The sequence below is a fragment of the Rhagoletis zephyria genome, unplaced genomic scaffold (assembly GCF_001687245.7).
Source record: "Rhagoletis zephyria isolate East Lansing unplaced genomic scaffold, Rhagoletis_zephyria_1.1 Rzeph_scaffold_08398, whole genome shotgun sequence".
Taxonomy (NCBI): domain Eukaryota; kingdom Metazoa; phylum Arthropoda; class Insecta; order Diptera; family Tephritidae; genus Rhagoletis; species Rhagoletis zephyria.
The window spans coordinates 1-27497 of record NW_016165478.1 but is presented as its reverse complement, the minus strand read 5'-3'; the positions used below and the strand labels follow the sequence as shown (position 1 = coordinate 27497).

General features: G+C 39.9%; 1 protein-coding gene across 1 annotated transcript; it reads left to right on the top strand.

The window, feature by feature from the left end:
* Positions 1–65: 65 nt before the first annotated feature.
* On the top strand, positions 66–21353 carry Hml (hemolectin; the record flags this gene model as incomplete). The annotated part of the gene is made up of 28 exons (XM_017631097.1): positions 66–220; positions 292–894; positions 952–1180; positions 1242–2128; positions 2192–2441; positions 2507–2833; positions 2896–3212; positions 4670–5046; positions 5192–5363; positions 8357–9405; positions 9473–9737; positions 9800–9893; positions 9954–10206; positions 10263–10742; positions 10808–11096; positions 11154–11331; positions 11399–11709; positions 12962–13061; positions 13130–13545; positions 13798–14281; positions 14433–14638; positions 16979–17289; positions 17349–17633; positions 17755–18745; positions 18815–19030; positions 19091–19549; positions 19609–19865; positions 21123–21353. Coding segments are annotated over 28 exons (10090 nt in total), but the record flags the coding sequence as incomplete, so codon positions are not given.
* Positions 21354–27497: the final 6144 nt, after the last annotated feature.

Genomic DNA, 27497 nt, shown 5'->3' with positions numbered 1-27497 from the left:
TCTATAATCTATAATCTATAATCTATAATCTATAATCTATAATCTCTAAATTCACGCCCTTTCAGAGCGCCCCTCTCCTGCTCGCACACGCTAATTAACGACAAAATCGATGCCACCTTTGATATAACCCTGAAAGCCTGTCCATATGGCTCCGGCTATGGCTGTGCCCACTCCCTGCAAATTTACTGGCAATCAATACCATACACGTTGGATAATATAAGTAAGCGTCCAGAATATAATTTTTTTTCTTGACCTCAATAACTCTCTTTCCACTTTTCTACACGCTTTCAGACGGTACTGTACACCTATCGACGCCGGCTAAGAATCTTCCCATACCCGTACAGGTGATGGGCATGAAAATCATACCAGTTGCACAGCATATGCAAATTCAGTTGGAGTCTGTTGGCCTGCAAATCGACTGGGATCGTCATCAGTACTTGGGCATTCACGCTGGCCCATTGCTGTGGTCCAAAGTTGGCGGTCTCTGTGGCTCACTCGATGGTGATTACAAGAATGACTTGATGGCAAAAAGCGGCGTGGTTGTCGAGACCGTCAAGTCCTTCACAGATTCCTGGCGCGTTGATGACAAATCGGATTTGTGTATAATGGAAAATAGTCGCGAACTGGAGTTTGGTTCAGAGTCCTGCGAAGCAGCTAAACAGAAAAAGGCTATCGAAGTCTGTGGTCGTCTGTTGTCTAACGAAAAACTGTCGGACTGCGTGAAAGGTATCAACTTCGAGGCACTGCTGCGAGCTTGCGTGGACGACTACTGCAACTGTCCGAATCGTGAGCATCCAGAGATGTGTAATTGCGATGCGGTGGCTATGTTGGCGAAAGAATGCAGCTTTAAGGGTGTAAAGTTGGAGCATGGTTTTCGTGATTTGGAGATATGCCGTAAGTAGAAAAAGCTTTGTAGTCAATAGATTGTTTGTTTAATTTTTCATTTCACAGCCGTAAGCTGCAGCTATGGACGTGTCTATTTGCCATGCGGCCCGGATGTAGAACCCACCTGCGACATGGCAGTGACGCCGAGCAAAGAGAAATGTAATGAGGGTTGCTTTTGTCCCGAGGGTACTGTGCAGTACAAGGACGCTTGCATCACGCAAGAGCTGTGCCCATGCACCATGCGCGGAAAGGAGTTTAAGCCGGAAGCGACTATTAAAAAGAAGTGTAACACATGGTGAGTCTACGATTATATGTATTTGAACAGATTACTAATTCCAGTTCCTCCCTTCAAATAGCACATGCAAGGGCGGCCAGTGGAAATGTACGGATGAGGAGTGTGGCGCTCGCTGTGGCGCCATCGGCGATCCACATTATCAGACTTTTGATGGCAAACGCTTCGATTTTATGGGTCAGTGCTCCTACTATCTGTTGAAAACGCCAAAACTATCCGTCGAAGCAGAGAACGTTGCCTGCTCTGGCGCTATTTCGGAAAATCTGAATTTAGTGGCCGCTGCGGAGAATCCGTCCTGCACTAAATCGGTTACACTCCGCTTTACACTCAAGAATGGCGTACCGACCACTGTGCGTCTGAATCAGGGTATGTCTGTGCATATCAATGAAAAGGAGATCACAAAGTTCCCGAAAATAGTTGGCGCTGGCGAAGTACTCATACGTTTGGCCAGTTCGAGTTTCATGACGGTAGAGTTTCCTGATGGCATACGCATTTGGTGGGATGGCATCTCGCGTGTCTATATCGATGCTCCGCCCAGCTATCGTAATCAGACTGCAGGTCTGTGCGGCACATTTAATTCGAATACGCAGGACGACTTCCTAACGCCAGAGGGTGATATTGAGACGGCTGTTGAGCCGTTCGCAGATAAATGGCGCACCAAAGACACTTGCGACTTCCCGACTGACACTGTGCCCGGTCCCCATCCATGCAGTGCCAACCCCGATAAGCGCGCTGATGCGGAGAAATACTGCAACTGGATAATGGATGACATATTCCAAGACTGTCATTGGACTGTCGAACCGGAGCAGTACTACGAGGATTGCCTGTACGATGTGTGCGCGTGCAAAGATGAGCCAGACAAGTGCTTCTGTCCCATCTTGGCTGCGTACGGTACTGAGTGCATGCGGCAAGGCATCAAGACTGGTTGGCGTTTGGCGGTTAAAGAGTGTGGTAAGTAGAACAGTTTTTAGTAAGCCTAATATAAAGTCTAAGTATCTATTGCGCGACCCACAGCTGTTAAATGCCCTATGGGTCAAGTATATGACGAATGTGGCGACACCTGCGCGCGCACTTGCAGCGATCTAGCATCTAAGAACAGCTGCAAGAAGGAGTGTGTTGATGGTTGTCGCTGTCCACATGGCGAATACTTGAATGAAAAGAATGAATGCGTGCCACAGCACAAATGTCCTTGCACCTACGATGGCATCACCTTCAAATCGGGGTACAAGGAAGTGCGTCCGGGTGAAAAGTTTCTCGATTTGTGGTAAGTCTATATTTCAGGGCACTTTGAAATGTCTGAAGCCTACTATATTTGCATTACTCTTTCAGCACCTGCACCAACGGTTTGTGGGAGTGTGAGGATGCCGAACCTGGCGATGAGGAAAAATATCCACCTTCATCACAGCTACGCGCCGAGTGTGCTAAGCGTCCCTTCGCAGAGTTCTCAAAGTGTGCGCCCAAAGAGCCGAAAACCTGTAAAAATATGCACGAGTATGTGGAGAACCTCGAGGATTGCACACCGGACTGTGTCTGCATGGCTGGTTATGTCTACGACACTTCACGTAAAGCTTGCGTTCTGCCGGAGAACTGTTCATGTCATCATGGCGGTAAGAGCTACTCGGATGGTGAGAAGATAAAGGAGGATTGCAATTTATGGTAATTTTGCTTTTAATGTTATTGTACCCGTACTTTAAACTTTACGTTTTCTCTTTGCTTAGCGTGTGCAAGAGCGGAAATTGGTCGTGTTCCTCGAATGGCTGCGGCTCAACCTGCTCCGTTTGGGGTGACTCGCACTTTACCACGTACGACAATCATGATTTTGACTTCCAAGGCGCCTGCGATTATATACTCTCCAAAGGTGTTGCAGACAATGGCGATGGTTTTGCGGTTACCATACAGAATGTCCTGTGTGGCACCATGGGTGTTACTTGTTCCAAGTCTGTAGAGATATCGCTGACGGGAAGTGTACAGGATACGCTGACGCTTACAGCAGATACGGCATACATTACAGATCCCAACAAATCCGCGATTAAAAGTAAGTATGACTTGTAAGGGATTCGCCGCTGAATAGTTCTTGCTGAGTCAGAGCTCACGATAGAGTGGGTGACTTTCTTTGTCGAGTTACTGACTCTTCGAGGAATCTGGAAACCCTGGTGAGGAGGGTCAGTCAGACCAGAGGAAGAGCCAGTTATTGCCTTTCTGCTTGAGAAAGGAGACATACATTGTGGAAGATACTTTACTTAATGCTCGAATGTTGGACCAGTGGGTCGTATTTTATGACTTGAAAGGAATAACATCCAAACACAGAACTTGAAACAAAAATGTATACCGACGCTATTGTATGACCCATAGATCTTTAACATAAAAATCCATCGCCATAGCTTAATTTCTTGCACCCTCATAGGAAAATCTTGTCATAAATACATATACGCTGGGAAGATGAGAGCGAACTGCATAAATTAAAAATTTTTGAAATGTCAGTCAACACTACTGAGAAGAGTGTTGCGAAGTACTGCAGGTGGACTAAGGGATCCATTCAAAGCTTTAATCCTCCATATACCCCAAGTCCAATGGCGAACAGTAGCAATCGTGTATTCAAACTAAATCTATAGATATTTATTGTTCAGGATATCTGCTTATTCAGTAAATCAGACGGAAGCTCGACAGCTAAGCCCCGGGACCTTTCACATCATAGCTTAGAACACTCTTTGGTATTTGCAAAGTGAGGTCGGGAAAGGAATTATAAGTCCAGTTAATGTACACAGCCACAAATCGGTCTGCTCTGTCCCGTAAATTGTCTTATAAATTTTAAGGCGGGCAACTAAACCTAGAGAAATTTCAAAGAGTATTTTATGGTATTTACTTCTCTCAAAAGTTTTTAGCAGGATTTTCCTACTATAAAAGACTAGACTTGATTTTGCAAGGTTGAAGGGGTCTTTTAGGGACAGCTGCCCTTCTCAAAAGTTATGAGTGAGATGCTGGGACGATGGTTAAAGACACCAATACCAAGATAAGAAATCTGTTAAAAGTTGAGGTGATCAATACACCCTCGAGTTTGACAAAAAAATAAAAGGTAACCCTGTAGTCTATAATGTGGTTNGACGATGGTTAAAGACACCAATACCAAGATAAGAAATCTGTTAAAAGTTGTGGTGATCAATACACCCTCGAGTTTGACAAAAAAATAAAAGGTAACCCTGTAGTCTATAATGTGGTGCTCTGAGGAACTGTATAATAGGACAATAATTTTTTCTGAGTTACCTAAAATCATGTATGCTTTCAGAGAGAATTTGGAAATCAACAAGGCTGATTTCCGAAATCAAAAATTCCATTTCGAATAGCAGATGAGCCAAAAAAGATGCAGCACTTGTACACCAATATCCCTACCGATCTCTCATCTATTTCATGGATCTACTTGTACTACATTATTTCTAAACGAGATTTAAATAATACTAATCTCTACTAAATCTTTCTCTTCACTTTCATTTCTAGAACTACGCGACGCCAGCAACACCAAAGGTCATGGCGCCTTTCACATCTACAAAGCTGGCGTCTTCATTGTGGTCGAGGTAATACCACTCAAATTGCAATTAAAATGGGATGAAGGTACACGCGTCTATGTGAAACTCGGTAACGAATGGAAGAATAAGGTAAAAGGATTGTGCGGCAATTACAATGACAACGCCATCGATGACATGCAAACGCCATCGCAAGGCATCGAAACAAGTCCACTCATTTTCGGACACGCATGGAAGGTGCAACAATTTTGCGCGCAACCAACAGCGCTCATAGATGCGTGCAAAGAGCATCCGGAACGTGAGACGTGGGCACAACTCAAGTGTGGTGTCCTCAAATCGGAAATATTTAAGGTGAGCAAGGCGCAAGAGCGCAACAGCAGATAGCAGTAAAGTTGGTAGCAGCCAGTAGCTAACGAATAATTAAAATTCCAATACGCATTGCAATGACTAATACTTAAGAGTGCTTCTCATCTTGTTCTTTTTTCGCCTCTTCTAGGATTGTCACGCTGAAGTCTCTGTTGAGAAGTACCTGAAACGTTGCATATTCGATACGTGCGCTTGCGACCAGGGTGGCGATTGTGAGTGTCTATGTACAGCGGTGGCCGCCTATGCACACGCCTGCTCACAAAAGGGCATCAATATACGTTGGCGTACGCCACACTTCTGTCGTAAGTACTCAGCATGCACAAGTAGACATTTAAGGTAGTTGTAAAAGTGTTACTTACTGTAAGTGTGTGAGTGTGTAAAGTTCAATTTAGTAGTACCCATTGGTACTGAGACACTACGTTGCTGAAAATCATTGTCTTTTCAATTATTCATTAGTGCAAATCGTCACATACGTTGCTGGCGACAATGCAAGTGGCAAGTGTTTGGTAGAGGAGAACAAGAGGGTTTGAGCTGCAGCAGTAGCTGCCAAAAAGGCATAGCTACCTGTCGATATATGCGCATATATACATACATACATATGTAAGTAAGCTCATGTGCTTCAATCCTCAAGTAGACTTGTCGATTAGCTGTAATTGATACTTGAAACTTATTCATTGTGATTTCCTTAGAAGCGCACACATATTCATATATTACAGGGATATAAAATTAAGTAATCCTTCGCGCTACGCTGAGCAGCCTCTATACATTTGAGTAAGCTATTAATCGACGAAAAATCGTTTCATAGTGGCCGCAGGCAATTATTCACACTTGAGAGAAATTTTAAGATTGAAGATTTATTAGCGTTCAGTGTGCAAGGGTGTGATGTGAGGATTTGATAAGTTTATTCAAATAGTTTGGCGGTATTGTAATTAATTAGAAAATAGCAAAAAACTTTCAGTTTGGCTGAGTGAAATACTTCAAAGTCCTTACTACATAATATCTTAACGGGGAAAGGTAAAATTAAGAATAAAGTCTAGTAATCCCATTATAGAATCTTTTCCAATGGAAGCCCATAAAAGGCCGCTCTACATATTTTAACTTATTTCTGTGGACGGCTTTTTGATTCCGGATAGAATGATTGAGTTTTTGAAGTCTTGGAATCCAATATCGACTGAGTTTGGAGGGTCGTTGCGTTCATTCCGAAGGGGGCTGTTTATGTATGTATTATTAAAGTGATACTTCGAGATAGCACGTGAGGAGCTCAATAGGCGCACATCCAAGGTAGTTCTGCCGAAACCGACCTGCTCACACTCGTGAAGTCGATGGAGGAAGTCCTCATGCGCAAAGATTTCACTGTGGGTGCCTTTGTTGATATATTGAGAAATTTTTTAACCCTGTACTTTCGAAGAAATTGTCCTTCCTAGGAAAGCGAGATCGGCACAACCGCACGATTGCTGACCGACTGTACGATTAGTAAATATCGCGGATGAGTGGGTCCCGGAGGTAGTGTAGAGTAAACATGGCACGCCGAGGGGAAGTTGTTCTCTCAAACATTTTTGGCNCCTTCCTAGGAAAGCGAGATCGGCACAACCGCACGATTGCTGACCGACTGCACGATTAGTAAATATCGCGGATGAGTGGGTCCCGGAGGTAGTGTAGAGTAAACATGGCACGCCGAGGGGAAGTTGTTGTCTCAAAAATTTTTGGGATTATAGTACAACTATTATGACTAATGACTATTAGAGGAACTAATGAGTAAAGGCTGCTCAGTAATGTTCAGCCGGACGATGCTCTAATTTAAGTTAGGCGTAAATTTTTGGATTCGCTGTAAACCCTAGTAAGATGAAACTCGTAAGACGCCACTCGACATTTCCTTCAGTTGGAGGATTCTCTTGAAATTTTTTTAAATTGTCAAGTATTCGGATTTGAATGGAAGCAGTTATAAGAGCGTAACATTGAAGATAGAACCCTGAAAGCACATGTATGTGGCTCTATAATGCTGTAGAGGGGCAACTGGTAAGGGTTGGGGCCTATCCTCTAAGGTTCTTTTTTGCTTTTGTACGCTTTGTATGTTTGGAGTATTTGGCTAGAGACGACTACTCTATTCAGAGGCTTGGAGCGAGTACAAGGGTCTTCACTAATAGCCATCAGTGGAGACCACTTTGGCACTTAACGTCTTGCTTAATATAGTGCCCGTCTATATTGTAGGCAGGGCTGCTATAGCAACGCCTCCGGACAGACTTAGGAGCTCTGGGATATTAACTGACTCAGAATTTGGACACTGTAGAATTTTTTGTAGGCTTCAATAGCACGGATCACTGCGTGGCTAGCAATGAGATTTTTCTCCACTCATCTCTTCTCTTGAGATAAGTGGATGGGAGACAGTAATTAAAAGGATTACTTGATGAGTTTCTATTTGGATGGGCCTAAACTTGATGTCAGGGTCCAGGGCAGGAGTTTTCCCGCCAGTTCTCCATGAGTTCTAAGAGAATTCAATGGGCTTCTCACCTGAATGACGTCGGCGAAAGAGGTAAACATCTACTATGCGAAAAGAGGTAAACATCTATGGCTATAAATTCCTCAGTCCCATCTACAGTGTGCTCAAAGCTAGGAGAGGAAAATACTAACCAGTATTCAATTGGGATTGATTGTGGTCAGTCAGACTTAAGAAGTCGTGGAAGGGATATATGGCAACTAGCCCATACTCACATTGCTGGAAATGGCATTGCGGATGAGTTGGTGAAAAAGGTAGCCTCAAGTCGGTATCACCTCGAAAAGAGGTAGGGTTGGAGCAACTCTGTCTCCATGTGAAACCTTTTCTGGACAGATCGATATGGTGTCAACTTGGTGAAACCTATGTAAAACTTTAAGGTCACTCTGGTCGAGATAAGACCGCCAGCGTTCAAGGGATCTTCTTGCGTTGAATAAGTCCTTTGAACAATGTAGGTAGTAAACGATTTTGAAGGAAAGCTTTTGCAATCCCACCTCTATGTCTTCGAGCGACTTCCGACACGGCGAAAATTCGACCAGAATACGAGCGTCTACAAAAGAACTTCAGCCCCCCCCATTCCCACAATACTGATGTTTACGTTCGTTTGGAACCTGCATATCCCTCACTATGCTAGAGTGTTTTGGAAACTAAAGATCCAGGCAACGGATAAAAAATTAGCCAGCTTATTTTTCCTTCTCTCAGAAGCACAGATGTTAGAGTAAAAAAAAGTCTAATCTGAATCTTAATTGGTTTTTAAATCCCAAGCTATCAACTATTTATTATCTACCCTACTCTTCTTTTCAGCCATGCAATGCGACCCCCACTGCGCTGAGTACCAAGCTTGCACGCCCGCCTGTGCCGTCGAGACCTGTGATAATTTCCTCGACCAGGGCATGGCCGAACGCATGTGCAATCAGGAGAACTGCCTTGAAGGCTGCTTTATTAAGCCCTGCGAAGAGGGCAAGATCTATCTCAACGACACCTACAAAGAGTGTGTACCGAAGGCTGATTGTAAGCCAGTGTGCATGTTGCGCGACGGCAAGACCTACTATGAAGGTGATGTCACATATGCAGATGATTGCGCTACGTGTCGCTGCTCTAAGAAAAAAGAAGTATGCAGCGGCGTGAAGTGTAGGGAGCCAACGACGACGGAGCGGCCAGTCAATTTGGTGGTCGATAGCACCACACAGCATCCAATGGGCACCGATACACAACCGAAGTGTGTGCGCGGTTGGACACGCTGGTTCGATAAGGACGCCGATACATCAGGCAAGCTTATACATCTAAATGATGAGGAAAAGCTGCCGCGCTACGATCGCATGGAGAGCATTTATGGCACGTGTCAGAAGAAGTATATGAAAAAAATTGAATGTCGCGTAGTGGATACTCACGAATCGCCCGACTATATGGATGAGAATGTGCGCTGCGATCTGCAGGAGGGGCTCGTTTGCCAAGGAAAATGTCACGATTATGAAATACGCGTCTTCTGCCAGTGCGATGAGGAGCCGGTGACGCCACCAACGCCAACTGAGCGTCCACAAATCGGACAGCCATGCGATTCGATGATTGCGGAATATAAGGAATATCCAGGAGACTGTCATAAATTCCTGCACTGTCAGCCAACTAATGACGGCAGTGGTTGGACGTACGTGGAGAAGACGTGCGGTGAATACATGATGTTCAATCCAACTGTGTATGTATGTGATCACATAGCGACCGTGCAGCAGATCAAACCAAGCTGTGGAAAGCCAATACCTGGCGCGGAGGTCGAAGTGCCAAGCGAATGCGACGAGGGAAAGGTGATGGTCGAGTGTGCCAATCAGTGTGAATTCACTTGCGACTTCTACGGTTCGGTGAGTGTGCAGCAAGAAAGTTAATTTACAGCACTCCTGATTGTTGAGTTTTCACTGCCTTCTATAGGTTCTGCGCAAGCGTGGTCTTTGCAAGAAGGGCGAACACTGCAAACCTGGCTGTGTAGATAAGCAGCGACCCGATTGCTGGTCTCTGGGTAAGTACTGGCGGGATGAGGTAACTTGCGTGGAAATGGACGAGTGTCCGTGTATGGATAAATCGGAGAAGTACGTGCAGCCACATATGCCGGTCTTCAGCGAAGATGAGGTCTGTCAGTGCATAGACAATGCATACACTTGTGTGCCTAATAAACTGCCTGAGACGACCAAGCTGCGTAAGTATATTCCTAGCTAGTGAATGGGCGTACACTACTAACTTGATTTTTCTTTTGAGCAGCCTACTTCCTGAGCACTACACCTACCACAAAAGAACACGAGCCAGAGTTGCTGCCACCAACGCTTGCGCCACATTTGCAGTGCGTGCCGGAACGGTAGGTTTCATGATACAAATTAGGAGCTCTTAAACTGACATGTTTATCTCGTTATTATAGTTTCAAACCTCTGATACAAGGCGACGAACCACTGCTTGACAGCGCCTTCAATGCCAGTTCCAGCCTCAACCCCTATAGTACACCTTTTATGGCACGAATTCCTCAAAACCTGAAGAGCAGCATCGGTAGCTGGTCGCCGGGCATAGATGACCAGATGCAGTACTTGCAGATAAGCTTCCCCGAACCTGAGCCAGTATTTGGCGTCATCATGGCCGGTAGTCCAGATTTCGATAACTACGTCACGCTTTTCAAGGTAAGTCGTCTTAATCAACGATGTCTGCGTTTTGATTAATCTTTTCCTTTTTCTAGATACTCTACAGCCACGACGGCGAGTCCTATCACTATGTGGTGGATGAGTCCGATACACCGCAGAAGTTCAACGGTCCACTCGACTCACGTACGCCGCAACAGACGTTCTTCAACATACCCGTCGAAGCCAAGTCCTTACGCATCTACCCACTGAAATGGCATGGCCGTATTGCTATGCGGGTTGAGCTGCTTGGTTGCGGCGAACCAAGTACAACTACCACACCGGCAACCACAACAGAGTCCAAATTCGAAAAGCTCATTTTGACGACTACACCGCAACCGGTTATCTGGCAGGGTGAAGGCAAGTGTGTGGATCACATGGGTGTTGACAACGGTCAAATGCATCCGAAGCAGGTGAAGGCCAGCAGCATCTGGACACTGCCACAACCGGCCAAGAAGCCACGATTGATAGATCTGCTCAAGCTCTCCTCCCCTGTAGGCTGGCGACCTGTGGCCAACTCACCAAACGAATATGTGCAGGTGCGTGTTTGAGAACAATACACGTAGGGTCTTGGATGCCTAACTGTCTTCTCCTTCCATAATAGTTCGACTTCTTGGCGCCCCGCAATATCTCTGGTTTCGTCACGAAAGGTGGTCCAGATGGCTGGGTTACCAGCTTCAAGGTGATGTTCTCCAAGAATAAATTGATTTGGAACAAAGTGCTCTTCTTCGACGGTCAACCAGAACAATTCCGCGGAAATTATGATTCAAATAGCGAGGTGATAAACACTTTCCGCTCGCCTATACTGACGCAGTATTTCAAGATTGTGCCTTCCAAGTGGGAGAAGAATATAAATATGCGCATAGAGCCTGTGGGATGTTTCGAGACTTACTGTGAGTGACCAGCTTATAAATTTCAAATATGCTTTAATCTGAGATACTTTCTTCCAGTGGAAGTTAAGGAGGAGGAACCCGAGGTTGAAAGCGAGCTGCCGAAATGTCACGCCTGCGATGGCGTTCAAGGCGCTACAGGACCAGATGGTGTTTGTAAATGCAAGAACGGTTTATTCTGGGATGGTCAGAACTGCGTGCAAAGTAATCTGTGTCCCTGCGTTGAAGAATATAGCACGTGAGTTTCCCTACCTAGCTAAATAATCAACCGTTCCCAGATTTATGTTATAAATCCTTATGCGTAGTTACCCCATCGGCACCAAGTACGAGAATAAGCAGTGCGAGGAGTGTGTTTGCGTTTTGGGTGGCCATTCTAACTGCAAGCCCAAAAAGTGTCCGCCATGCGTGGAGACTAACTTACGCTCCTTGGTCACGCCAGATTGCTTCTGCAAATGTGAACCTTGTCCAAAATATCAGCGCATCTGTCCGTCAAGTGGTGACTGCATACCCGAGCTGTTATGGTGTAATGGCGTGCAAGATTGCGCGGATGATGAGGATGATTCTTGTGAGAAGAAGTTTGAAGTGACGCCGCAACCAATTGTTAATAAGAATGAAAGTGAGTATGGCTTGGGGCTGGGAATTGTTTAAACGAATGGTAGATGTAGCAAAAAATTCGTGACATTCGTTAATAATACCGATAACGAACACTTGCTTAGGATCTGTCGATGGGAATAGTTTTTTAATGCAGTATGCATATATAGCAATATTCCTAATTCAAAAGTAAAATGAAAATTTTAGTTAAGCATAAGGTGAGTATTTTTTCAATAATGGGAACAGTTTTTTCAATTAAAGTGAGACTTGGAAAAGTGCCCTTGCTGTCTAAAAAAGCATAAGTGATTGTTAATGCGCTTACTACCTTGGCCTTGTCAGTGGGAATAGTTGTCATCATAGGCTAGGAAACGAAAATGTATAAACCTTGAGGAAATACTGATAAGAATGAACGTAGGCACTCTTGGTTCAGTGGCAACGGTTTCTACAAACTTTGTTTAGGAAAAAGAATAGTTTATCTCAAGTATTTTGAAGAAAGGATTATCGGAACTATATTCTTATGTGCTAATTTTGTTATAAAATGAAATAAGTCATTATTTTTTGGAAAAAAGTAGGACCAGGGTTAAATCAAAATTAAGTTTTGTTAACAACAAAATAATTGAGGTTTTTTCATTAATCGAGAAATTCCGGCCAATTTAGAAACGACTTTGAAGTTGACTGAAATAAAAATTTGGATCAAAAATTAAATTTGTCTACTATAAAGAAAGTAGGCTGTTAATAGATGAATTTTAGGTGGCGAGTACACGNGTAGGACCAGGGTTAAATCAAAATTAAGTTTTGTTAACAACAAAATAATTCAGGTTTTTTCATTAATCGAGAAATTCCGGCCAATTTAGAAACGATTTTGAAGTTTACTGAAATAAAAATTTGGATCAAAAATTAAATTTGTCTACTATAAAGAAAGTAGGCTGTTAATAGATGAATTTTAGGTGGCGAGTACACAATTGGTAAAAATTTTAGGTCGGAACAGTTTGAAGGTTTTTCGCTGTACAGAAAAAGTGTTAGGTTCTCCTTATTTGATCTTAATATAATTCAACATTCAAAATATAAAAAGTAAACACGATTTTTTTTGGATGGGAATAGTTAGAAAAATATACTGTATGAACGGAAATTTTTTTTTAAAAGTTCGATACAAAAACTAAATTCATAAGTGTGCATATTTGGGTAAGAACAGTTAGACAAGTATTCGTAAAGGCAATATAACATATTTTTTGAGTTATTTTTTGTTGAACTTCATACAACATATCTCTTTCATACAGCCGTCATCATCAAGTGCCCAGAACCCGAATGTCCACCTAATATGAAGATTAAGGTTTTTGAGAAGAAACAGCGTAAAATGTCGCAGATGTTCGCCAAGTCGTGAGTAAAACTAGAGGATTTTTACTCGAAGACAGTTTAACTAATTTTCTATGCTTTCCTAATCTTAGTTTCACCGACATGGAAGCCATGGGCAGCAATATGTTCAAAGTGACTAAGACCAAAGTGTTGGTAAGCGAAACTGAAGAATTCCTTATGATGCCAACAGAAGAAGTAGCCGGCGTGGAGGAGGAAGAGTGTGCCGAATTCACTTGTGTGCCAATACCCACAAAAGTGGTGCAGAAGAATGAAACGGTTGTTTGTATGGAGCCTAAGTGCCCAGAGAACTATGAAATAGAATTGGATATGTCCAATGCTAAGCCGGGACAATGCAGCAAGTATGCATGCGTACTGAAGCCCACCAAAGATGATGTGTGTGAAATAAGTGGCAAATTCTTCACAACCTTTGATGGAACTGAGTTCAAGTATGACACTTGTAGCCATATACTTGCGCGGGATATCAAGAATTCCAATTGGGTGATAACTGGTGAGTGTATTAAAGGTGACTGAAAGGAACGGAAAAGGGATGGTAGAGAGGACAGCGGCTAAAATGGAAGTCAAAAAAGACGACCAGCATCTATGATTCTCCAAAGAGCTGAGTTTCTTAGTCTTTTGAAATCCATCAGGAGAGTAGTTCATATCTTTCAATCTATTTCAGGAAAATTGCTCCCAAAAACTGACTTTCGCCTCTTTTCTTAGAGTTCTCTCTTCTAACTTTATGTCTCACTCTTCATTTCAGTCCACCTCCTCTGCGAAGATGAATCACGCAAGGTTTGCCATAAAATGGTCACCATTAAGGACATCGAATCAGCGGCCATACTAACGATTATGCCTAATATGAAATTGAATTTCAATGGCTTCGACTACACCGTGTCGCAGCTTATGAATTCACCCGTCTGCAAGGCGGCCTTTGTTATCTCTCAGCCGGGCAGCACTGTGTTGGTGGTTTCGCGCAAACATGGCTATTGGTTACTTTACGATGACATCGGTTACATCAAGATTGGCATTTCGTCCAAGTATTTACGCACCGTTGATGGTCTGTGTGGCTACTATGATGGCATAGCAAACAATGACAAACGCACACCAGATGGCAGTCTAATGCAGAACACAGTGAAGTTTGGCGACAGCTGGTTCGACAAAAAGATACCGAAGGAAATGTGCTACCCACAAGCGTGTCCATTTGAGTTGCAGAAGAAGGCACTAGCGCTATGCAATGCCATTAAGTAAGTATGCGGGGGCGGGTGGTGGTGCTATGGCAAGAAGTAATTGTAGTTTAAAATACAGTTGTTGTAGCTATGTATGTGTATGTGCGTTCAAAGTGCGCTGCTGAATTTTGTGTAGTAATGTCATGTAATTTTGCTTTGCCCCCGGCAGGCATCCGGTGTTCGTTAAGTGCAACAAGGCGGTCAACTACAAACAATTCGTCAGCAAATGCATGGAGACCACTTGTGAGTGCCTGCGGGCACATCCGGGCGAGGACAACACTTGCAAATGCAATGCACTGCAGGACTTTGTTGCCAAGTGTTTGACAATTAATCCCAATATACAATTGAATTTGTGGCGTGCGGTGCAACAGTGTGGTAAGTGGTTAGCGAAGTAGATTTTTATCAAAAAGGTGAATTTTTTCGGTTGAGAAAAAGTGGAACTAGAATGTATTTATGTGGATGTGATATGAAAGGGGGTTTATATTAGGGCTGGTAGTTCTATCCGAATTTTATGAAAATCCGCATAACTCGATTTAAAATCCGAATATCCGGATAAAAAAATGNGTTGAGAAAAAGTGGAACTAGAATGTATTTATGTGGATGTGATATGAAAGAGGGTTTATATTAGGGCTGGTAGTTCTATCCGAATTTTATGAAAATCCGCATAACTCGATTTAAAATGCGAATATCCGGAAAAAAAAATAAATGTATACTAACCGGCTATCCGGATATGCCGACGGCAAAATTAACGAACATTCACCGGACATCTGGTGGATTTATTCGTATGCACGAATACCCCGATTACCGAATACACGGCTAGTTTATACTGATTTAAATCCGAATAGCCGCAGTTTTTACCTGGAGTTTTTGAATATCTGAATAATTGGGATAGCGAATATCTAATTTAAAATCCGAATATGCAGATAAAAAAATTAACGAATATTAACCGGATAACTGAAAGAAAAAATAAAAGATTAACGGTGGGTATCCGAATATTAACCGGATTACAAAATATAATAGATATTAACCGGATAAGGGGATTTTATCCGTACACACGAATATCCGAACGTTTGCCCGAATACACGGATAGTCCCCGCCCTATTTTATACTTGCCCGAATACAGCCGCTATATTGATTATCCTTCTTGAAGATCTCGCTTTTTGTTATCGGCTCTGATTTAGTTTGCATTCTCATTGCAATTTTTTTCTCTTCCTAGTTATTATTCTCATTTTAACTCTTATTCTCAGTCTTATTTTAAATATTTATTATCAAACTCATTCTCACTCCTCTCTCTTACTGTCATTGTCATTTTCATTCCCATTCTCATTTCCAATTTTATTCAGATTTTTTCACAACCACATTGCCGTTCCCCCTTCTCATTTATTATGTCATTATCCTCAGTCCCAATCCTCTCGNCGGTGGGTATCCGAATATTAACCGGATTACAAAATATAATGGATATTAACCGGATAAGGGGATTTTATCCGTACACACGAATATCCGAACGTTTGCCCGAATACACGGATAGTCCCCGCCCTATTTTATACTTGCCCGAATACAGCCGCTATATTGATTATCCTTCTTGAAGATCTCGCTTTTTGTTATCGGCTCTGATTTAGTTTGCATTCTCATTGCAATTTTTTTCTCTTCCTAGTTATTATTCTCATTTTAACTCTTATTCTCAGTCTTATTTTAAATATTTATTATCAAACTCATTCTCACTCCTCTCTCTTTTTGTCATTGTCATTTTCATTCCCATTCTCATTTCCAATTTTATTCAGATTTTTTCACAACCACATTGCCGTTCCTATTCTCATTTATTATGTCATTATCCTCAGTCCCAATCCTCTCTCTTACTGCCATCCTGATTTTCATTCCCATTCTTAATCTCATTCCCATTCAAATTTTGTATGCCAATCCCATTCTCATTCTTATTACCACTTTAAGTTTCATTCCCCCTCTATATTCTATTCCCACTCATTATACCACTGTAAATCTCTCTACCATTCACACTGGTATTCTTATTTCCATTCTCATTCCCATTCCCATTCCCATTTCAATTCCTATTCTCATTCCCTTTCTCATACTCATTCTCATTCTCATTCTCATTCTCATTCTCATAATCATTGTCATTGTCATTGTCATTGTCATTGTTATTGTCATTCTCATTCTCATTCTCATTCTCATAATCATTCTCATTGTCACTGTCATAGTCATTGTCATTGTCATTCTCATTCTCATTCTTATTCTCATTCTCATTCTTATTCTCATTCTCATTCTCATTCTCATTCTTATTCTCATTCTCGTTCTCATTCTCATTCTCATTCTCATTCTCATTCTCATTCTCATTCTCATAATCATTGACATTGTCATTGTCATTGTCATTGTTATTGTCATTCTCATTCTCATTCTCATTCTCATAATCATTCTCCTTGTCACTGTCATAGTCATTGTCATTCTCATTCTCATTCTCATTCTCATTCTCATTCTCATTCTCATTCTCATTCTCATTCTCTTTCTCATTCTCATTCTCATTCTTATTTTCATTCTCTTTCCCATTTGTATTTTAAATCATTCCCTTTCTTATCCCTATTCTACATTTTATTGGGATTCCCATTCTCATTCTAACCGTCATTCTTATCTTTATTTTCATTCTCACTCTTTACGTCATCATTCTCTTTCCAGTACTTGAATAATATTTCCTTTCCTTTACAGATATCGATTGCCCTGCGCCACTTATCCACTCCGATTGCTACAAACGCCGCTGTGAGCCATCCTGTGACTCGCTAAACACCGACGATTGCCCCATAATACCGGACGCCTGCTTCCCCGGCTGCTATTGTCCCGAAGGCACTGTGCGCCAGGGTAAGAAATGTGTAACTGTGGCCGATTGCAAGGACTGCGTCTGCAATTCCATCGGCAAGTCGCAGTTCTTCACTTACGACAAGAGAGATTTCCACTTCAACGGCAACTGTACATATCTGCTGTCGAGAGATATAGTATTGCCAGGACAGCATAATTTCCAGGTAAGTCCTTTCATGGGTAGAAGCCCTACAGTAAATGTAAATCCCTCTCACTTCCGAAGGTCTATGTCACAATGGACTATTGCAAGCGACTAGGTTACACCGCCAATGCCACACAGGACTCATGCATTAAAGCCTTCCATGTCTTCAATGGCGATCACCTCATACATATTGAGCGTCCGAAGGTCGGTAAGGTGCCACGAATTCTCATCGATGGCGCAGAGGAAAAGGTGCCTTTCAAGAAATCTTGGATCAGTATGCGCGAATTAAATGGCAAGGAATTGTTGCTTTCACTCCTGGAAAGTCATGTGGACTTGCGGGTATCCTACGACGATATGGCCTATGCGGTAAGTGCTTAGTGTGAATACACTCGTCAGAGAATACCTTGCTTGCGGTATACATCACTGCTTTCTTGATTACCAAAAAAATATTTACACTTCACTTTTTCCCCTCTAACCTCTACCTCAGCTCTCTGTGCCCAGTATCAAGTACAGCGCTAAAATGGAAGGCCTCTGCGGCAATTGCGACCACAATCCCAAAAATGATCTTCTTGAAAATCCCGCCAAGAAAAAAGGACGCACGCCTAGCACAGACTTGGCGGTTGTGCTACAAAGTTGGCAGGCAGAGGAGCCTAAGCTAGGCAATGACTTACAAATTTGCTCCCGTGAAAGCGTACCGGAGAATGAATGCGAACCTCCACCGGTTGAACAAGATCCCTGCCAGTTGCTTTACAATGACGAACTTTTCGGGCGTTGCAACATCATAATTGATCCTGGCAAATATGTCGCTTTGTGTCAGAAGGAGTTCTGCAAACCCGGCAGTCAACGACAAAGTGCTTGCAATTCGATGAACGCTTATGCGCACGAATGCGCAAAACAGGGCGTTTGCTTGAACTGGCGGCGTCCTGATCTCTGCCCCTTCGATTGTCCCACAGACCTAGTCTATGAGCCTTGTGGTTGTGCGAGGACTTGCGAGACGATTAAAGCCATGCAAGAATACGATGCAGTCATAATGAAGACCGATAAGTTTGTAAAGACTGTAGAAATCAAAGACATGTGCTCGGCCGAAGAACGTTTCGAGGGTTGTTTCTGTCCACAGGGAAAAGTAATGGAAAATGGCGAGTGCGTGCCCGAGAAATCGTGTGTGAAATGCGACGACTTGGTGCATGTGCCGGGCGAGAAGTGGAAGAAGGACAAGTGCACCGATTGTAGCTGTAACCTCGAAGGCAAAGTGGAATGTGTGGAACAAAAGTGTCTGGTCGAGGAAAATATCTGCGCTGAAGGCTTTACACCGAAGAAGTTTGTGTTGGTCGATGAGTGCTGTCCACGCTATCGATGTGTGCCAGAGGCGAAATTGCCGCCTGCGAAATTGTGTCTCGAGCCGTTGATGCCCATATGTGGACCCGGACAGTTTAAAAAACAGAAGACCGGACCGGATGGATGTCCACAATTCATTTGTGGTAAGTGATTGAGTGGAGAAAGTGTGGTGTAAGAGGGACTCAATTATGCTCTCAATATTTAATTTATAGAATGCAAGCCGAAGGAGGAGTGTGAACGTCTGGAATTGCCACGTGCGCTCAAGCCAGGCGAAAAGGTGGTAGAAGAAGAACTCGGCTGTTGTCCGACACAGGAGATCGTCTGTGATGTGAGAAACTGCCCACCAGCGCTAAAGGAGTGCGCTGAACGCTTCTACGAAGTGGTCAGGAAGCAGGAATTGGGCGATTGCTGTCCACATTACTTGTGTGGTAAGTACTATTTTGTGAACAGAAAGAGGGAAAGCATCTAACTAGTAAACTCTAATACAGAGCCACCTAAGGATATGTGCATTGTCCAAAATACTCAAGGCGAGACGTTCATTAAGGCACTGAATGCAAAATGGCCACATCCCACGGACCCTTGCAAGCAGGAGATGTGTACATATGGACCGAGCGGCAGCACGCAAATCATAACAACGACAGAGACCTGTGATACTTTCTGTCCGCCTGGTTTTACTTATGCGAATAAGCAGCCCGCGGTCAAATGTTGCGGCGAGTGTGTGCAAGAGAAATGTGTGCTCGACAATCAGCTGTACGAAGAGGACGCCATCTGGACGAGCGCCGATAACTGCACGATCTACAGCTGTCAGCGGAAAGGTGATGTGTTGATAGTGTCTTCTTCGCAAGAAACTTGCCCAGATGTGAGTGGCTGCCCGGCACACTTATTGGTGACCACCGAAGGGGGTTGCTGTAAATTATGCAAGAGTGAACCTCCGGCCGAGGACCAGAGTAAGTTGGGTGAAAGAGTGTAAGGGTAAGAAAGTTATTTAATTTTGCTGAATTTACAGAGAATTGCCTCCCGGTCAGCTTGGTTGAACCGCTGACAGTAGAACTAATAGAAATTGTACAGCCCGGTGTGGGTAAGTGTGTGAATAAAGCACCCATACAGGGTTTCACAGACTGCGAGGGCGCTTGTTCGTCTGGTTCGAAATACAATAAAGACTCGGCTACGCACGAGAAGCATTGCCACTGTTGCAGTATTAAGAGTTGGAAAGCAGTAACTGTGCCACTGATTTGTGAGAATGGCAGCAAGCTAGAGAAAAAGGCAAGTACAGGGATCCCGAAATGAAACGAAACGCAGTGACTATGATTAAATAAGACTAAGACTAAGAAGAAGATCAAGGCTGAGGCTAAGAATAAGCGAAAGACTACTATTGAGACTAAGATTAAGACTAAGGTTAAAGTCAGCACTAAGACTAAAACTAAGACTAGGCCTAAGACGAAGACTAGGACTAAAACTAAAACTAAGACTAAGGCTAAGACAAAACTAAGACTAAGAGTAGGCTAAGGCTAAGACTAAAACTAAGACTAAGGCTAAGAATAAGACTTAGGCTAAGACTGAGGCTGAGACTAACAGGACAATTCTGGCTAAGATAGTACAACATCTTTCGGAAGATAAATGAAAGACAGATGGCAAGATAGTTGGAAAGACTTGTGTTATTCTATCACAAAAGTCTTATAAAAAAAGCTCTCTGATTCACCACTTGTGGTGAAAAGCTATTGTGAGAGAAAGCACTTGTATATCATATAACTCGCGCCACTCGCGAGACATCTGAGTTCGAGTCCTGGCGCAGAGGGACTTTTTTAATTATTGTTTTTTTAATAAAATTTTTTTCCTTTTCAATTTAATTTTTCAGAAATTTTTTTTAAAAGCCAAATATATATTTTTTTAATTCAATTAAATTTTTAGGAACTTATTTATTTTTTATAATTAGTATATATTTGTATATATTTGTTTTTTTTTTTTAATTTTTTCAGTTAGGTTTTATTATGTAGGAAAGAAAAACAGTTTTTTTTAATTTTAATTTTTTTGGAAATTCGTTTTATTTATTTCTTCTTTTTTAAATTTAATTTGTTACTCTTTTGGTTTTTATATTTCATTTGCTTTAAATTTTTTGATTTTGCTGTTTTAAATAGAAAAATATATTTTTCATTTCATTTAATTTTGAGTTTCTTTTGTCTTTTTATAATACAAATATTTTTTACCTAATTTAAGTTTTAAGTACTATTTCCTTCTTTTTTGATAAGTTCTTTCCTGTTTCTAATTTAATTTTCTTCTATTTATTAATTTTTATTGTTTTAAAACGAAAAGCACACATATAAGTATGATTTTTTTTATTAAAAAAACTGATTGCTAAATAGCGAACGGGTTTTGCTTTTGAAAGACTGTGGTGAGTTGAAAGAAAATTGCCAGAATTGCCCTGTTAGTCTAAACTAAGACTACGCCTCAGTCTAAGACTAAGAATAAATTCCAAAATCAGCCGAAGACTAACAAAAATTACATCTTTTTTACTTTTCACAGGTTGACGTCCCGGCAAGCTGCGGTTGTAGCCCTTGCGCTGAGAACACTGACTATGAAATTGGTGATAAAATTGATGTGCGAATGCAAACCTTACCCAAAATTCTATCTGGCCAGCTTTCAGTGCTTTGAAGCTACAACGAAGAAGTCCACGGATCAACGAACGATAGCTACACTTAGAATTAGGACTTGTTGCTAAGTTATAATAAATACAATTAACATTCGAATATAAAAATAGAAAATATGTTTGCGTTTTTTTTTTCAACGACTTTTGACAACCTTAAGTAATGTAATGTGAGCGCGCTGAATACTTTTTATTTGGCATCATTTTGTATTTTATAACCTCAGCTAATAATTTATGAGTTGTGGTGCTGTTCGTGGCCGCGCCTTCTTCTGCCGTTCTTCCCTTGGTTTGGCAAGCAATCAGTGAAAGTTCATCACCTTTGCAGACCCACCTACACTTCTCAGTTATTTACTAACTGAGTGCCAGCAGCCTTTCTCTCTTTGCTCTTGGTCTTAAGTGGTATTAGCTACTTGCATTCAAATGGCAGCATCCAGGTGCTATATATGTATGTACGTAAGCCTTTGCCATTTTGTGAGCTTGCTGATTTATTGCAGCGTCTGCCACGTAATCGAAGTGTCGTAAAATGAATTGCAACAAGCAATGATTTGAAGTGACTATTCTGTTTATATGTATGTATTTTGCATTTATTTTAATGCTTCTGTAGTAATTCATGAATATTCAAAGAGTCTTGTTGTCGGCCAAAAGCTCAACTCTTCCAAGTGGAGCTTAAATTGTAGAGGCGTATAGTAAAGCTGCAGCTTACTTAAGAGATTTTTTTCAGCAAAGTATTTAAGAATGAATATGAAAAAGATAGAGTTTTAAAATAAAAAGGTAATAAACTACTTTGTGTATTTAATTAGAAAATTTAATTCTTCTAGTTTACATTTTTTTTAACATTTATTTTTGTATGCGCTAAACTTTTCATGCGACACATTGCCATTTTTAACAAAAGTTTTTCTCTTCCTCTTCTCATTTCCTCTTTCTTATACTTCGTAGAACCATCGAACAATGCCTTTTGTTTTCATGCAAAAATTGAATTTGGAATAACCGCCCATCGATGGTAATTTTACTGGCAGTCTGCCAAGTAGCAATGACTAGTCAGCCGAATAGTAAATTTTATAAAAGAAGAGAAGATTCGCTTAAAAAGTACCTAACTAAAACGGAAATAAAGTAGTAAATGTGTTCGAAAATCGTAAATGGCCCAAGCCGGCCCCTTTTTCCATGTGTGGGCGTAAACAACACTCATAACTCATAAGTGAAACGATATGCAAACCAAGTGAGCGAGTTGAGAGTTTAATTGCCTGCAAGCATGGTAGGCCTTATAGACGCTTGAGTGGAAAAAATAGGTTGCAAAATATGCCAAGCACAAAAGCTTGGGAAGGTAAGCGTAATTTACTGCCTTGAATTTCGAAAAACATTTCTGTAACAACGAGCAATTGAAGCGAACAAAACTGCAATGTGGTAAATAATGCCTTTAAGTAGGTGTACATGACGTATGAATAACCAATTTTTGAATGAATTGAAGTTTAAACAAATCTCTCATCATGTCGAACGAAGATGAGAAGGCTTTGGGCGCTTTCGAGATAACTATTCTACGACAGTTAAGTGCATGACGACAAATTGCGAATTTCAGTTTTGTAATCAGCGACTCGAAGAAGATTTGGATATCGAATTTCTTAAATAACTGACACTTTTTTAAAAATTCGTCCGCGATATTTGATCCGCCATTTTCATTTTTTGAAAACTCATTTCAGTTTTGTAATCAGCAACTCAAAGAATCTTTGGATGTCAAATTTCATAAAAATCTGAAAATTTTTTCAAAATCCATTCGCCGTATTGGATCCCCCATTTTGAATTTTTAAACTCTGATTCGAGTTATGTTATTAGCTACCCAAAGAACTATCGCATATCAAACTTCATAAAAATCTGAAAATTAAAAAAAAATCCACCCACCATATAGGCTCCGCCATTTTGAATTTTTAAAAAAATTACTTCGGATTCGTAATCAACAATCTCAAAACCCCTTGCCTACGAAGTTAAGTAAAGTTCAAAAAATCACAAGCAATATACTACTCACCGATTCAGCATAAGGTTTGAGGGTTGTTTTTTTTTCCATAGAAACCGTAAATGACTTAATCTAGAAAAACGGCAAATAGAGGTACTATTTTTTCCCCATCCTTTTTTGTCGCTACTTTCTGAAAACGCTTGATTTTTTCATGGGCGCAAAATCGTGGCGGACGACGTTATATAGTAAAAAGCCAAAAGAAAGCAAAGATAAAATATAAATATTCACTTGAAAATTTCCGAGACCCCAAAAAGCCTGGATTAATGCGTGGAAAGTCACGAAAATTTTAAATAAGCCTGGAAATAATTGCACATCTTAAAAAAAATACTAAATTCTCTATAATTGTCAATATCACTATGGAAAAAGGAATTTTCTGTTCTTTTTAATAAATATAATTAGCATTATTTATATCGATATAGTTATTAACTACCTATTATCGGTCAGTCGGAGATATTTTATCGATATCGTTTATGACAAATTTAGTGATATATGCAGTTATTGCTGTGATTACCGCTACATCTGTCNTTTTCAAAATCCATTCGCCGTATTGGATCCCCCATTTTGAATTTTTAAACACTGATTCGGAGTATGTTATTAGCTACCCAAAGAACAATCGCATATCAAACTTCATAAAAATCTGAAAACTAAAAAAAAATCCACCCACCATATAGGCTCCGCCGTTTTGAATTTTTTAAAAAATTTCTTCGGATTCTTAATCAACAATCTCAAAACCCCTTGCCTACGAAGTTTAGTAAAGTTCAAAAAATCACAAGCAATATACTACTCACCGATTTAGCATAAGGTTTGAGGGTTTTTTTTTTCCATAAAAACCGTAAATGACTTAATCTAGAAAAACGGCAAAATAGGGGTACTATTTTTTCCCCATCCTTTTTTGTCGCTACTTTCAGAAAACGCTTGAATTTTTCATGGGCGCAAAATCGTGGCGGACGACATTATATAGTAAAAAGCCAAAAGAAAGCAAAGATAAAATATAAATATTCACTTGAAAATTTCCGAGACCCCCAAAAAGCCTGGATTAATGCGTGGAAAGTCACGAAAATTTTAAATAAGCCTGGAAATAATTGCAAGTCTTAAAAAAAAAAACAATTACTAAATTCTCTATAGTTGTCAATATCACTATGGAAAAAGGAATTTTCTGTTCTTTTTAATAAATATAATTAGCATTATTTTTATCGATATAGTTATTAACTACCTATTATCGGTCAGTCGGAGATATTTTATCGATATCGTTTATGACAAATTTAGTTATATATGCAGTTATTGCTGTGATATTTTATCGATGGTGTTATTGATATGCTTTTCATAGTTTTCGATATCTACATTAATATTTGGTATATATTAATACTTTTACCCTTCCTCGAAGTCGAATTTATTAGGAGAAACATTTTTCTAACAGATAACAAAGTAAAATTACGAGTATGTATAGTATTTAGGCGCCAGGGTGGCTACAACGTAATCCGTTTTGAAAGCGTTTTGTTCGAAAACGAATTTTTCTTACCATGTAATCCATTTTCCGCTTGTATTTTAAAAATGTTTTATTTTTAACGTCATTATTATTTTTTGTTTTGACATTTTTTGCAAATGCAAATGAAACATTAAAAAAGCTATGATCAACAACTTTTATTACTTAAAGNTTTATCGATATCGTTTATGACAAATTTAGTTATATATGCAGTTATTGCTGTGATATTTTATCGATGGTGTTATTGATATGCTTTTCATAGTTTTCGATATCTACATTAATATTTGGTATATATTAATACTTTTACCCTTCCTCGAAGTCGAATTTATTAGGAGAAAAATTTTTCAAACAGATAACAAAGTAAAATTACGAGTGTGTTTAGTATTTAGGCGCCAGGGTGGCTACAACGTAATCCGATTTGAAAGCGTTTTGTTCGAAAACGAATTTTTCTTACCATGTAATTCATTTTCCGCTTGTATTTTAAAAATGTTTTATTTTAAACGTCATTATTATTTTTTGTTTTGACATTTTTTGCAAATGCAAATGAAACATTAAAAAAGCTATGATCAACAACTTTTATTACTTAAAGATATTGTAAATTATTAGAACATTGAACAAGTGCTTAACCTATAAAGTGTTTTAATCGAGTAGTCAAAGTTCAAAGGGGGCATATTATATTTAAAAAAAAGTAATTTTCCTGCCTTGTTTCCATGAGGCGATTTCTTAGATTTTTAAGACCTAAAAACCTATAAAAAGGCAAAATAAAATTATGAAATAGGCAAGAAAAGGCAAAATAAAATAACAAAATATGCAGGAAAAGGCACTAGAAATCGCAAAAAGGCAAATGAAGGCACTAAAAATGACAAAAACCGAAACATAGTAATAAAAGACATTTGTTTTAGAAATGTTTATTTTACAATGGAAAAGGAGAAAAACTATGCACTAGCTTCATTATATGAAAAATTTGTACTTTGATTCTTTGACTATTTTCTCCTTTCGAGTTTTAAATTTACAAAATTTTAACCTCTATACAGGGGCGGCGGAAGGCGTGGGTATGGTGGGTAGTACTACCCACCTGAAATTTTTTAAGGTGGGTAATTACCCAAATATCCAATTGAAAGAGTATGTTCGGAAGATATATTATGAAATTTTGAACCAAGTCATTTTCTCACTGACAAGTAAATTTGATACTGAAACGGCAAGGTTTTATAAAATTTTCGAAAAGTTCATTCTTGGTGAGACAGTAGATTNAACAAAATATGCAGGAAAAGGCACTAGAAATCGCAAAAAGGCAAATGAAGGCACTAAAAATGACAAAAACCGAAACATAGTAATAAAAGGCATTTATTTTAGAAATGTTTATTTTACAATGGAAAAGGAGAAAAACTATGCACTAGCTTCATTATATGAAAAATGTGTACTTTGATTCTTTGACTATTTTCCCCTTTCGAGTTTTAAACTCAAAAAATTTTAACCTCTATACAGGGGCGGCGGAAGGAGTGGGTATGGTGGGTAGTACTACCCACCTGAAATTTTTTAAGGTGGGTAATTACCCAAATATCCAATTGAAAGAGTATGTTCGGAAGATATATTACGAAATTTTGAACCAAGTCATTTTCTCACTGACAAGTAAATTTGATACTGAAACGGCAAGGTTTTATAAAATTTTAGAAAAGTTCATTCTTGGTGAGACAGTAGATTTGAAAAAAGGAACAGTCCAACGCCTTCGTCTTGGTCTGCAGGCTGTATCGGAGATACAGCCGTTAAATTTAAACGTAGAATACGTGGTATGGTTAAGAGCATATCCGAGTCAAAAACGAAAGCACACACTAAGAAAAAATATCGATAACAAAAGCGAAAATAATAACGATAGCAAAAGCGATGAAAATATCGAAAAAGATCGATGAAAATATCGATATCAAAATATCAATAACAAAAGCGATAAAATTATCTATAGCAAAGTCGATAAAAAATATCCATAATAAAACCGTTAAAAATATAAATAACAAAAGCGATAACAATATCGTTAGCAAAATCAATAAAAATATCGTTACAAAAAACCGATAAAAATATCGACAACAAAAACGATAAATATATCGATAACAAAATCGATAGCAAAATCGATAATAATATCGGGAGCATAAATGAAAGCAAAATCAACAAGAAAATCGATAACAAAGTCGATAACAAAACCTATAGCAAAATCGATAAAAAAATGTCGATAACAAAATCGACAAAANACGTGGTATGGTTAAGAGCATATCCGAGTCAAAAACGAAAGCACACACTAAGAAAAAATATCGATAACAAAAGCGAAAATAATGTCGATAGCAAAAGCGATGAAAACATCGAAAAAGATCGATGAAAATATCGATATCAAAATATCAATAACAAACGCGATAACACTATCTATAGCAAAGTCGATAAAAAATATCCATAATAAAACCGATAAAAATATAAATAACAAAAGCGATAACAATATCGTTAGCAAAATCAATAAAAATATCGTTACAAAAAACCGATAAAAATATTGATGACAAAATCGATAAAAATATCGACAACAAAAACGATAAATATATCGATAACAAAATCGATAATAATATCGGGAGCAAAAATGAAAGCAAAATCAATAAGAAAATCGATAACATAACCTATAGCAAAATCGATAAAAAAATGTCGATAACAAAATCGATAAAAAAATGTCGATAACAAAATCGATATTGATCATTATATCGATAAGTTCCAAAAATATAGATAGCAAAATCA